We start from the raw sequence: 11,630 nt of genomic DNA, 5'->3' as shown, positions 1-11,630 counted from the left end.
CCGGTCGCGCTCGTTCGTTCGCTCGCTCGCTCGCTCGCTCGCTCGCTCGTTCGTTCGTTCGTTCGTTCGTTCGTTCGTTTGTTCGTTCGTCCGGGCTCGGGCCCCACAGCCTCTCGCGGAGAACCCGTACGACGACACGATGAGTGGAGTGCCCACTACGGAGAAGTGCCTGCTACCAAGAGTCGTGATGAGATGTCCCCTTTTGCGTGTGAGAGAAGGGCTCCCACTCGCCAGCCTCCAGGGGGGTTCGCGGGGCTACCTAACCGACCTCCAAGCCGAACCCGACTACCCTAACCAACCTCTCATTGGACGAGATCCGCCAATCGGCGTGCTCTCGCAATTCCATTGGATCACCTTCCGAATGGTTGAACGCTCGTTCGGGGTTGCACCGCGGTGGCCGCCTCCACGCCGTTGGTGAAACCCTCGACTCTTGCGTTACGAGTCCGCCTATCGCGCGTTGATCCTCCGACTCCCTGCCAGAGACCACCTCGACTACCTAATCTGGTGGCGTCTCATGGCCACCGGCCTCGGGACAGCCCACCTTTCCTTTCGCTTCCCTTTCTATTTCTCTTTCTCGATTTACCCTATCTGTGTCTTTGTCCCTTTCCTTTCGTTTCGCGTTTCGGTTTGTCCTTACAAAAATTTACCCGCTCCCGGGTATTTCCCTCTTCTTCCGCCTAGTTATGACGACTTTACCGACCAACCGTATCGCGAACAGTAGTACGTAACTGTAACCCATCGATGTCACGATACCACATTCGATATCGCGATGCGATGTGTCGCTACCTGCGTCTTCCACTTATTGGCATTTTTTTTTTTTTTTTCTTTTGGATAGATTATATTTATTTGTTTTTATGTCGTTTTGCCAAGGATGAAACGATAATTAGTTTTCGTATTTAAATGAATCGAATATTAGGGTTTTTTTTTTAATGCAAGCTTATCTTGTTTCTGCAATTCTAATGTTTAGTTCAAAATTTTCATTTGCGTAATAATCGATTGAACGAGAAGTCAAAAATTATGTGAAAAATAATCATTCGAATTTTTTAATTGCGAATATTTAAGATATAAATAATAAATAATATTTAAAGAAACTGTTCATTTTTTTTTTTTTTTTTTTTAATCATAAAATTCTTTTTCTACTACTAAATGAAAAAAAAATATTATTTCGATTTATAGCATTAGGCGACATCTGTTGTTTTCTTATTGAACAAAATATCACATTCAAAATTTTTATATATTGAGTATATTTGTATATTTTTTTATGGTTAAAATGATGGCAAATGGATTGTTTCGTGTTTGTAAAACAGTTACAAATTGTATAAAAAATATCAACGTAACCAATAATGGTAGTTTCCACGAAACATTTTTCAAGTTTTATATTTTTCATAAAACATTATTCGTAATTATACGTTTTGCTTATATATAACCTAAAAAAATTTTTTCTTTTCTTACATAACTTTGTTTGTTCTTTATTTTTCATTTTATTTAGATTAGATTAAATTTTTATATTTATCAATAAATAAATTATAAACATAAATCATTTTCTTTCAGCTATCTCTGGTAATTTGTTGTTATCGCAAACTGTATTATTAAAAAGTATTATAAGAAATACCAGTTTTTTAAATAAAAGTATGTAAGTTTTGTTTTCATTGTTTGAAAAAGTATTTATCGAAGGAAATTCTTAAATAATCTTCAATATTATTGCTCGTTAGAATCAGCTTCTGAATTATGGAAATCTGTCACAAGTGTTAGTAATGCTGGTAAAAGAAGAGGAAGAGGAAGAAGTGTTACAAAAATAAAAGATCTAAACAAAAATCAAAAAATTGGCTTTGGAAAAATACCTATGATATTTCCAGGATTAAATACTACTGTTTTAGAAGGTGATTTTACATTGGAACAAAGGCCTTTTACAGAAAAAGAAAAATTAAATTATTTGAATGCACAAGAAACAAAAAATACATTCCAACGAAAACGACACAAAACTCATCCTTTACATCGTGGGTGGACCGGAGGTCAACCAGGTGGAAGAAAAATTGGACCACCTGATCCTATTGATGATGGTTTGTTATAAAATTATTTAATATATATACATTATATATTTATATATGTTAATAATAATATACGATATTACGTTTGTTCATCATTTCAGACTCATTTGAAGGATTTGAATCTTGGATTTTATATGCCAAACGCTTATCCATCATGACAAGTAATATGGGTCGTACAAAACGTTGCCGTGTATGTGTCATTACTGGAAATAAAAAAGGCTTAGCTGGCTTTGTAATGCTAAATGGAAATGAATTTAAATCAACCATAAATACAGCTAAGAATAAAGCAGGTCAAAGATTAATATATATTGAAAGGTATAATGATCATACAGGTAGATAATTTTTTATTATATATATTATTGATTCAAAAATTTTCAATAATTATAAAATATATATTTTTTTTAGTACTCCATGATTTTTTTACACAATTTGGAAGTACAAAAATATTCGTAGAACAAAAGCCTAAAGGTTATGGACTCAAATGTCATCGAGTTATTAGAACATGTTGTGAAGCAATTGGTATTACAGATTTGTATGCTAAAATTGAAGGATCTAAAAATGTTGCTTATATTGTAAAAGCTTTCTTTATTGGTTTATTGCAACAGGTATATTAATAATTTAAAATTAGTGAAAATTAAAGTTTTGACTTAAATGAATTATACGTCATAAAAATTTTATAACGTAATATTACTTTATATTATGTAAATTTCAGAAAACACACGACCAAATGGTAAAGGAAAAAGGATTGCATTTAGTTGAAATAAGAAAAGAAAATAATTATTTTCCTACAGTACTTGCTTCGCCTCCAGTAGTTCGTGACTCTATAGAAATTCCATCAAATGAAATATTAGATTTCAAACAATACGTAATGAATGGAAGAATTCCTTTAAAAGCAAAACGTCGTATACCATTTTACACAAAATTGCCTTCATGGTTAATTCATTTGCGTAAACAAGAACGTCGTAGAGATCAAGATGAAGTTATAATTAGATTAAGAGCCGAATATGATGATGTTTGTAGCTTTTTAGCCGAGAAATATCCAGAAGCAAGAGCCTCTAAATGGAAGAAACATGAAAAAAAACAAGAAGAAAGCACTTGAATGTAACATTTTTATGATAAAATAAGTAGATAATTTTATTAAAAATATAATTTTGTTTAATATTCAATTAATAATAATAAATCTAATTGAAAATCAAATATAAAATTTTATCATAAATATTTAAAAATTATTATTTATTACCGAGATAAGTTTTCGTTTGGTAAAATTCTATTGCTACGCTATCATCAAGTGCCTCACGTTCATATTATATATTATAATCTCAGAACGTTTATATTAAGATATACAATTTTAATCGTCATCTTAAAAATATATAATAATTTTGGAAGAAAAATGATGAATATATATGTTTAATTGACATCTTGCACTTTGTACATATCATGCGCAAACTAAATACTCGTGAAATGTAGATAAAGAGAGAAAATAGTTAAAAAAGGATAGAGATAGGATAAAAATATTAAAATCAGCGCCATCTTTAGAGTGCCGCAAATGAAACATATAAAGCAAGGAAAGAAAATAATTGAAAAAGGATAAACAGAATCAGAATTGATCACTAGAGCCATCTCTTGGGTATTTTTAAAAATAATTATTTAAATAAATATTTTTGACATTCAAAAGATGGCACTAGCAATTAATTCTTACTCCATCTTATTTTTATATTAAAGATTTTTAATACTCAAGAGATGGCGCTCATTTCAATATTTTTATCTTATTTTTATCTTTCTCCATCTTATGTGCTTTCCTTGTCATTTGCTTTGCAAGATTTATACACTCAAGAAGTGATTTCGATATATCATTTATTTTATTTTCTCTTTGCATATTGATTAAAAATCTTGATAAAGTCTATTTGATTCGATATATTTTTTATATGTTTTTAAATTGTAATATTTTTCAAAGAGATGATATATTTTAAGTTAAAAAAAGATAATTTTATTTTTGTATCATGCACATATTTTATATATTTTTTTTTTATTTTTATATATAAATTTGTTTTTCTATTTGCTAAAAATATAATTTTAAATAAAATATGCAATATACAAAAATAAGAAAATTCCATATCTTATCTGTGATCAAATTCTCTTTAAAACAAAGTTAGATATGGCGTACAAATAAATATGCCGGAAACCTCGTACGGTTTCGTCTTAAGATAAAAATGAACAAAGTTTTGTTGATGATTCTTAAAGATATTTTTAAAAAAAACTTTTAAATAAAAGTGGATCGTTTAATTCTTATTTTAAAAACTCAATGTATAAAATTAGTTGTAAAATAAATAATATTTTATCGAATATTATTTTTTCTCTACTATATATATTTAGTTAATTTTTAAGAACTTAATTTCAATACATATAACATGGCTGATCCAACAATACAAACATTCTGTTGTCATCATTCAAACAGAACCGATATGGCAATCGTAATAATGCAAGAATTCAATACAGATGTGTATAATATTATATGTATGCTTTCTTCTTCTATAGGTATTTTAGGTGCAGTATATCAGGTAAGTAAAATTTTAATAAAATGTAAATATTATCAAATATTATGAAGTTCTATTTATAGATATTGCCAAGAGAAACATCTAATCTTCCTCATAGATGGCAAAACTTCTCTGCATGTAGAGGAAGAGAAATCATCATATGGCTTGCAATTGCAGATCTCTTAGCATCATTAGGTAATTATGCCTATCTTTTAATATAGATTAAAAATAAAAAAAAAATAACTTTATTTCAATTCTAAACATTGTTTAGGTGTATTTATTAGATCAGCATTGTGGGTGAATTTTAAGTCCATAATGCCAATGGAAGATGATACTTCAAGTGTTGTTTTTTGTGCACTTTCATCGGTAAAATAATTATATTAAATAATTCATTATATTAGTAATTTAGATTGTTTTAATGATTTTTGTATTATTATAAATATATTTTGTATCATTATAAAAAGTTTTTTTTAGGCATGGACACAGTATTTTTACATGGCAACATGGATTTGGACACTTTGCTATGCCATTGACATGAAATTATTATTGGGAGATCGATCTGGACATCCTATTTGTTACCATATCTTTGCTTGGATATGTCCAGCAATTTTGACTACATTTGGTTTAACAATTTTATATATACCAGATGCAAAGTTAGTTTGATTACTTTGATTATAAATAGATCATTATGTCTTTAGAATATTATGAGACTTTTTTTTTCAGTTGTCATAATTTAACATCATTATCCACTACTATTTTACGTATTTTGCCAAATTATTGTGCTACTTATGTGCTATTAGCTGTGGTTATGATAGTTAATCCTCTTTTATATTTTGCATCAACTCGAGATCTTCAAACTGCAGTTACTTGCAGTCTAGCGCAAATAACAGGAAGAGAAAGAAAATTGGTACAAACAATAAAATTTAAATTTGCATTGACTAATTTTGTATATTATGTGTGTTGGTTACCAAATTTAATTAATGGGATTTTATTATGGACTTTGTGGTTTCAATTACCAATCAAAATCATCATTATTCTTTGGTACATAATGGTATGTATATTTTTTAAAAATAAATATAATATAATATAATTTAATTTACATTTTATTTTCAGGCTGTTACAAATCCACTTCAAGCATTTTTTAATGCTCTTGTTTATAAGAGATGGGGTAAAAGAGAGAAATTTCGATTGGAATGCTGCCAGAAATTAGGGAATTTTAATTTAATTCAGATTTCAAAAGGAGATACAAATATATTGTCAGAATCATCGCCTTTATTAGATCCGAAATTTGGATGTCCTCCTCATACGAGTATTAATGGATCTTCCTCATTTTAAGAACTGTGATACAAACAATCTTTTATATCAATAAAAATAATCTACTGCCTTATATTATTTTTAAAAAAATTATATTTTTAATATTTAATAATTTTTTAAGCTAAAAAGATAATGTGCTCAATCGCTCATTTATATTTATATTCGTCTCTAACCGGCAAAATATAAAAGAACTTATTATTTATGTAGAAAATTATATAAAATAATTACTTTTTATATATATACATACATACATATATAAAATAAGTTTCTAGAAATTAATATAATAGTAAAATTATGAAAAATTAATTTGTTGATTGTTATAAATGTTAAGAGATTTATATTTTTTACATATATAAAGCAGAATATGTATAATGATAAAGTATTATTATTTTTTCAATATAATTTCAGCTTTATATTTTATTATAATTTTTTGTATTTAATATAAATAAATTAAAAATTGTTAAACATTATTAAATTTTGCATGAATTAATTATATAATTTAATCCAATAAAAACATGATAATTTATCGATTATATTTTTTATTATAATTAACAAAAAATATTTTTAAAAAATATATCTCAGAAAATAAAATTGCGTATAAAATTTTCAAAATAGATATTTAAAATTTTTTTTATTAACAGATTTTATTTATACAACAATCCTTTTTGTTTTAATAAAAAAATTGTATATACATCACTATTAACAAATGATCAAAATAATACTCGTATTTCTAGAGATTTACATAGTCATTAAAGAATAGTAAGATTGTTTTTCGAATTGTATTTAAGTATAGCACCAAATATCTATGCAAATATATGAAATATATTATAATTAGTCAGAAAATTTGTTCGTTTATATTAATGCATTAAACTTGAATATCTATTATATATGTAAAAATGTAATATTTTTATACTTTTTAAAAATGTAAATTATTACATGAGTATATATTGCCAAAATACTAGAACACATATACGCAAAAAAATTAAGCTATTTTTAAAATTATTGTTTTTTATATAGAAAGGAACTAACGTGCACCATTAATCAATCGACTAACATTTTAAGAATATTAATCTTAAATCGCGTACATTTTTCGTATTATCTAAATCTTTTTTTTTTTTTTTTTAATACATTATTATAGCAATTGTTCATTTTTTCATATTTTTTTTTAAAAATAGATTGATTTTAATAAAATAATTTTTATAACACTATTTGAATGTCCAGTAGTAATTCTAATTAGATAACTAATCCTATCAGATAAGACTGATCATATATAAAAGTTTTTCAGTTATATATAATAATAAACTAATGTTTTGTATAATCATTTAAAAATTTTATAAATAAATACTGCCAAGTAAGCTAATATGTCTAATATAATAAATTTAAATCTAATAAAATCCACAATAATTATTGTTACAAAAAAAATTTATAAAAAATAAATTCGAAATTTAATTTATAAAAATCTACAATTTCGTCGTTGTTCATCCGATTCGTCATTGTTTTTCTAATATCTAAATTGGATTTCATTCGTTGATTTTTAAAATTTCTATTGCATCTTAATCACATTTCATCATGATATGTGCAAAATGCTTTTCTTTTTTTAATTTTACATTTAAATTGAAAATGAGAGAAGCATAAAATTTATTGCTGCAAAAATTCTTGGCAGTTAAATAATTGAAGAAAATAATATACTATATTAAACGCAAAATAATATGTTTTGTACATTCTAATATAGTTCTTTAAAAATACAATCGTATCTTACAAATATACTTAGAAACAAATACTTTTATAATCTCATAAATGTTAAAAAGAGTTAAAGCACTTGAAAATTATTGTTTCCGTTTGTATATACATACTTCGTTATTATGCTTTAAATAAACGGAAAAATTTTATATATTTACATCGACATTATTTGTTTTGTTCTTTGTCTTAATCTTTTTATAATTTTTATAAAATCTAAAATTATTGAATCTTAATTTAAAACAAATTTGATTTGACAAATTTAAAACATTATTTATAAAGAAAACCTATTATAAATATAGAAAATACACCATTCGTAGCAGTACGAAAATAATAATTAATTTTGCAATTTAACATATAGTACGCAAGACAAATAATAAATATATAAAAATTCATAAATATAAACTTATGTTTTTTACAATTATTAAAATTTAATAATTTATTTTTATTTTTGTTCAATTTGGCACTTTAATGGAATTCGCGGTGTTCATTTATAAAAAAATTAAAAAAATCGTACAATATTAAACAAAATATTCATCTTAAAGCACTTAAAAATACAAAATATATTACGCAAAAAGAAAAAAAAATTGATATTGATATTGATATAGTATATGTTATCAAGATGAAAAATTTGAAGCTCCTAAAGTCAAAGAAGTGATCTCACGAATGATCATCTCGGCAATCTTCCATGCTAACTCTTCTTTGGCCTAATTATATTGATTTATATAATTTTAATTTACAAAAAATTAAAAATTATGTATTAAATATTGGATATATATTATTGATAAATATGAAAATTACCTTATCTTGTTCCATATTTACAAATCTTTTTACAGCACGTGTTAATCGAGATTCTAAAATTGTTTTGAATGATTATTGCCATTTACATTCTATATTCAGGAAACTAAATTTAAATAACTCACCATATTTTCTTTGAGGATCGGGCTCAATTTCAGTAACGAATCTTCCTAAATCATCAATATAACCGACGCTCAAACTATAAAATAAATAAAATATATCTTTAAATGTTCATTGAATGAAATTATTAATTCATTTTATAATTACCTATATTTATTACGTTTCCATAAAGAATCTGGATCATAAAGTTGTCTAGTATCAATGTTCATACTATTGGTAATATTTCTTTTATTATTATTATTATTTAATCTACTTCCATCATTCCCTGCCTGCAGGGTATTTTGCATATTAATACTAACAGAACTGACTTCACTACTACAATCAGAACCTGCAATTTTTTTTAAGTATTTAAATGATAATTTTATTTTTATGATATTGCTACTTGCACAATACAAACCTGCTCTTTTTAATCTAGGATGTAAATTTGAACATGGACTGCTTTGTATAGCACTAATCAATTCTGATAAATATTTGTAATATAACTGAGATGATAAGAAAGTAGGTAGATAATACTAAAAAAAATCTTTTGTTATCTAAAGTCAAAACCACTGAATCTTATCAATACAATTTCATATTAATATTTTATCTCATATTAAAATATGTTTAAAACATGTTATGTTTACCTTATTCAAAAAATTATATACAATTTTACAAGGTTTATCAAAACAATCGGATTGTGGTCCCTCTCCATCTTCGCGACAAATATTCTGCTCAACTTGGAAACGAATTTTATCGCTAAAACCAAGGGGCATCGTTGCTTGTAAACTAAAATACCTATGATATATATAACGATAATATCAATAATATTGAAATATATTATTTACTATTAATCTATTTAAAAAACTATAAAAATGATATTATTTGAAAAAAGTACTTGTCATAAATAATTAGAGCATCAGTTTGTGCCTCCTCTGGATCTATACCATTTTTCTTTTCTAATAAATTTTGTTTATAACTCATAGCTGACATCCAGAAGTCTAATAATTCACGTTTGTTTTCAAGTTCCATAAATTCCATAAAGTAAAAAAATGCAGTTTCATTGTACAATATATCTGCTAACTGTACATTGCCACTTGTAAGAACATCAATCTGATGTTTGCAATGAAATTCACTTCGTAAGAAGTCATTAATGTATCTAAAAAAAACATTAAATATAAATTTTAAAAATAAATATTCTAAGTATTTTTAAATTCTTATACTCACTCAGTTTCTAATATTTGATATATAATCTTTTGAACAGCTGATAGGCACTGCAACATAGGCTCAATATTTTCTAAGGTAAGAACTTCTTCCATTTTTTTTTTCAAATCTTCAGGAATTTTATTTGTACCCAAAGTATCCTTAATAATATATCTTTTATGAATTCTTAATGCATCTTGTCTGATGGTCATATCTTTCCTTCTACAATCGTGATTTGATTGTCGTATGTTACTTATTGTTTGACTAGTCTTTGGCATATCATTGCAATTTGATTTCGTATTATTTATTTCAGTACTATTTACATGTTCATTAAATAGTAGATTTTTGCTCTCAAAATTATTTATATTATTCTGTGTCATATCACACTGAAAATTTTTATTGTTGTCTATCGAATTGGCAATATTATTTGAATTTTTTATACAACTTAAACATTCAATATTTTCCATTTTAGCTTTTAATACGTTAAATGAGCTGCACAAACATTCTACTTCTAACCAAAACTTAATAAGTGCAATGCAGTTTTGTGTTTCCATAAATTGAATGAAATAACCTAGAGCACCTTTGTCAGCAAGTATCTGTGGAAGTGTCTTAGAAAGCTGAGAGTTGAAGGAACATGTTTCTTTCGTTTTACCATTAAAAATTTCATCTTCCTGTTCTTCCTCAAGACTGCATAAAGCACCTGTTGGTGTCTGGATTGATGAATTACTATTGAATACATCTCCAAATAATTTCCCAGAGCTTGTTGATTTTGTGGGTGAAGTTTGTAAAGATCTGGGCCTGTCTTTTTGTCCTATAATTATCAATAAATGCTTTCTAACTCTAATAAATAATATATGATAAAAAAATACACTTGCTTTAATTTTCAATAATTACACGTATAAGAACACAAAATTTAAAAAACAGAGCATAAATATTTTGCATTTAGGTTAACTACGATGCAATTAAGTATTTCTTTCGTAAATGAAGTATCAACAAACAATCATAAATGAATAAAAAATTATTTACCAGGCTTTTTAAAAAATTGAAACATTGTTTACGTCACATCGAAACATGATAAGCGATGCAATATAATATTCAAACGTATATAATAATGTTTTAACCCTGACGCAAACTTCTTCCTATAGTAAGCGAAAATTATGCGTGGGTTCCTTTCAAACACGATATCGAGCACTGAATTAAGAAAATGACACAGTGAACTTCCTTGATCGTATAAAACAACACATGACATTTCAACAAACTCTCATTAATGTCATCGTAATTCCATTCAGGATTTCTATATCGATATCTATGCAAACATATTCGCGACATTTGTCGATTCGTTGTCGGAAGGTTTAGAAAACGATCGTGAATCAAAACATAAAAAGACGTATCAATGACATCGAAATTGCGTAATCATCCATTTTTATTTCTACTATAATTCTAATGATGCTGCCATGTTGTATGTTTTGTAGAAAGTTTATATTTATCGGTCACGATTATTCCATGCGGTTTCATAATAATGAATGAAGTCAGAGATATTCGCACAATATAATTATCAGTAATAAATTATTATAATAAAATGCAATTTAACTATGTTGCGATATATAATATACATTCATAATTTAACTTAATATATCATTCATATATTTTTGCTTTTTTTCAACGTATGAAAATAATTTTGACAAAAACAATGTTACATGATTGATATAAAGAGTCATATCATCCGCTATTAGACGATCTTTACCTTTTTGCTATTCTTTATCCGTCTGTATCGTTCCCGCGTTAAATTTCGAGGAACGTTTAATGTTTTAATATTTAAATCAGAATTGTTTTACATCGATTCTCGTACGTGTCCGCGTTCCGTGTATATCGGTACACGATGAGGCCAATGTCCGGCCAC

The 11,630-nt window shown here is 26.4% G+C and overlaps 3 protein-coding genes across 5 annotated transcripts; 2 read left to right on the top strand and 1 right to left on the bottom strand.

Annotated features, from left to right (window-relative positions):
- Nucleotides 1-958: 958 nt before the first annotated feature.
- mRpS5 (mitochondrial ribosomal protein S5) lies at nucleotides 959-3,252 on the top strand. The gene is made up of 6 exons (XM_012490770.3): nucleotides 959-1,346; nucleotides 1,552-1,629; nucleotides 1,713-2,060; nucleotides 2,150-2,380; nucleotides 2,454-2,653; nucleotides 2,761-3,252. The coding sequence occupies exons 1-6, from the start codon at nucleotides 1,262-1,264 to the stop codon at nucleotides 3,145-3,147; spliced, it is 1,329 nt and encodes a 442-aa protein (XP_012346224.2). The 5' UTR covers nucleotides 959-1,261; the 3' UTR covers nucleotides 3,148-3,252.
- A 936-nt stretch (nucleotides 3,253-4,188) lies between these two features.
- LOC100862997 (G protein-coupled receptor 143) lies at nucleotides 4,189-6,366 on the top strand. Its single transcript, XM_003696386.4, has 6 exons — nucleotides 4,189-4,606; nucleotides 4,666-4,777; nucleotides 4,854-4,948; nucleotides 5,057-5,235; nucleotides 5,306-5,633; nucleotides 5,696-6,366. Exons 1-6 carry the CDS (start codon nucleotides 4,457-4,459, stop codon nucleotides 5,915-5,917), a joined length of 1,086 nt encoding a protein of 361 aa, XP_003696434.1. The 5' UTR covers nucleotides 4,189-4,456; the 3' UTR covers nucleotides 5,918-6,366.
- On the bottom strand, nucleotides 5,667-11,630 carry pkaap (A-kinase anchoring protein pkaap). 3 transcript variants are annotated; one of them, XM_086904632.1, is made up of 9 exons: nucleotides 10,757-11,011; nucleotides 9,755-10,541; nucleotides 9,426-9,686; nucleotides 9,175-9,325; nucleotides 8,949-9,063; nucleotides 8,699-8,879; nucleotides 8,557-8,630; nucleotides 8,435-8,487; nucleotides 5,667-5,920 (listed from the first exon to the last, which is right to left on the bottom strand). In XM_086904632.1, the coding sequence occupies exons 1-9, from the start codon at nucleotides 10,779-10,781 to the stop codon at nucleotides 5,909-5,911; spliced, it is 1,659 nt and encodes a 552-aa protein (XP_086760758.1). In that variant the 5' UTR covers nucleotides 10,782-11,011; the 3' UTR covers nucleotides 5,667-5,908. The 3 variants fall into 3 exon arrangements, with proteins under 3 accessions (XP_086760758.1, XP_012346083.1, XP_003696684.2); XM_012490629.3 differs by lacking the exons at nucleotides 5,667-5,920; nucleotides 10,757-11,011 and adding exons at nucleotides 6,511-8,340; nucleotides 11,475-11,630; XM_003696636.4 differs by lacking the exon at nucleotides 5,667-5,920 and adding an exon at nucleotides 6,511-8,340.

Source organism: Apis florea, unplaced genomic scaffold (assembly GCF_048593485.1).
Source record: "Apis florea isolate Af1SG1 unplaced genomic scaffold, ASM4859348v1 contig_2350_pilon, whole genome shotgun sequence".
Classification (NCBI taxonomy): Eukaryota; Metazoa; Arthropoda; class Insecta; order Hymenoptera; family Apidae; genus Apis; species Apis florea.
Note: the sequence above shows the minus strand (reverse complement) of the source record. Positions and strands in the feature narration are given on the sequence as shown.

Excerpts from the sequence above, each read along its gene's own strand:
- LOC100862997 (XM_003696386.4), top strand. The coding sequence starts at position 4,457 with ATGGCTGATCCAACAATACAAACATTCTGTTGTCATCATTCAAACAGA. Across the intron at positions 4,607-4,665 it reads TTTTAGGTGCAGTATATCAG|ATATTGCCAAGAGAAACATC; the intron begins GTAAGTAAAATT and ends TTCTATTTATAG. Across the intron at positions 5,634-5,695 it reads TTATTCTTTGGTACATAATG|GCTGTTACAAATCCACTTCA; the intron begins GTATGTATATTT and ends TTTTATTTTCAG.
- pkaap (XM_003696636.4), bottom strand. The coding sequence starts at position 10,781 with ATGTTTCAATTTTTTAAAAAGCCTG. Across the intron at positions 8,880-8,948 it reads TCCTAGATTAAAAAGAGCAG|GTTCTGATTGTAGTAGTGAA; the intron begins GTTTGTATTGTG and ends AAAAAATTGCAG. Across the intron at positions 8,488-8,556 it reads CGATCCTCAAAGAAAATATG|AATCTCGATTAACACGTGCT; the intron begins GTGAGTTATTTA and ends AAACAATTTTAG.
- mRpS5 (XM_012490770.3), top strand. The coding sequence starts at position 1,262 with ATGGTTAAAATGATGGCAAATGGATTGTTTCGTGTTTGTAAAACAGTT. Across the intron at positions 1,630-1,712 it reads TACCAGTTTTTTAAATAAAA|AATCAGCTTCTGAATTATGG; the intron begins GTATGTAAGTTT and ends ATTGCTCGTTAG. Across the intron at positions 2,381-2,453 it reads AAGGTATAATGATCATACAG|TACTCCATGATTTTTTTACA; the intron begins GTAGATAATTTT and ends TATTTTTTTTAG.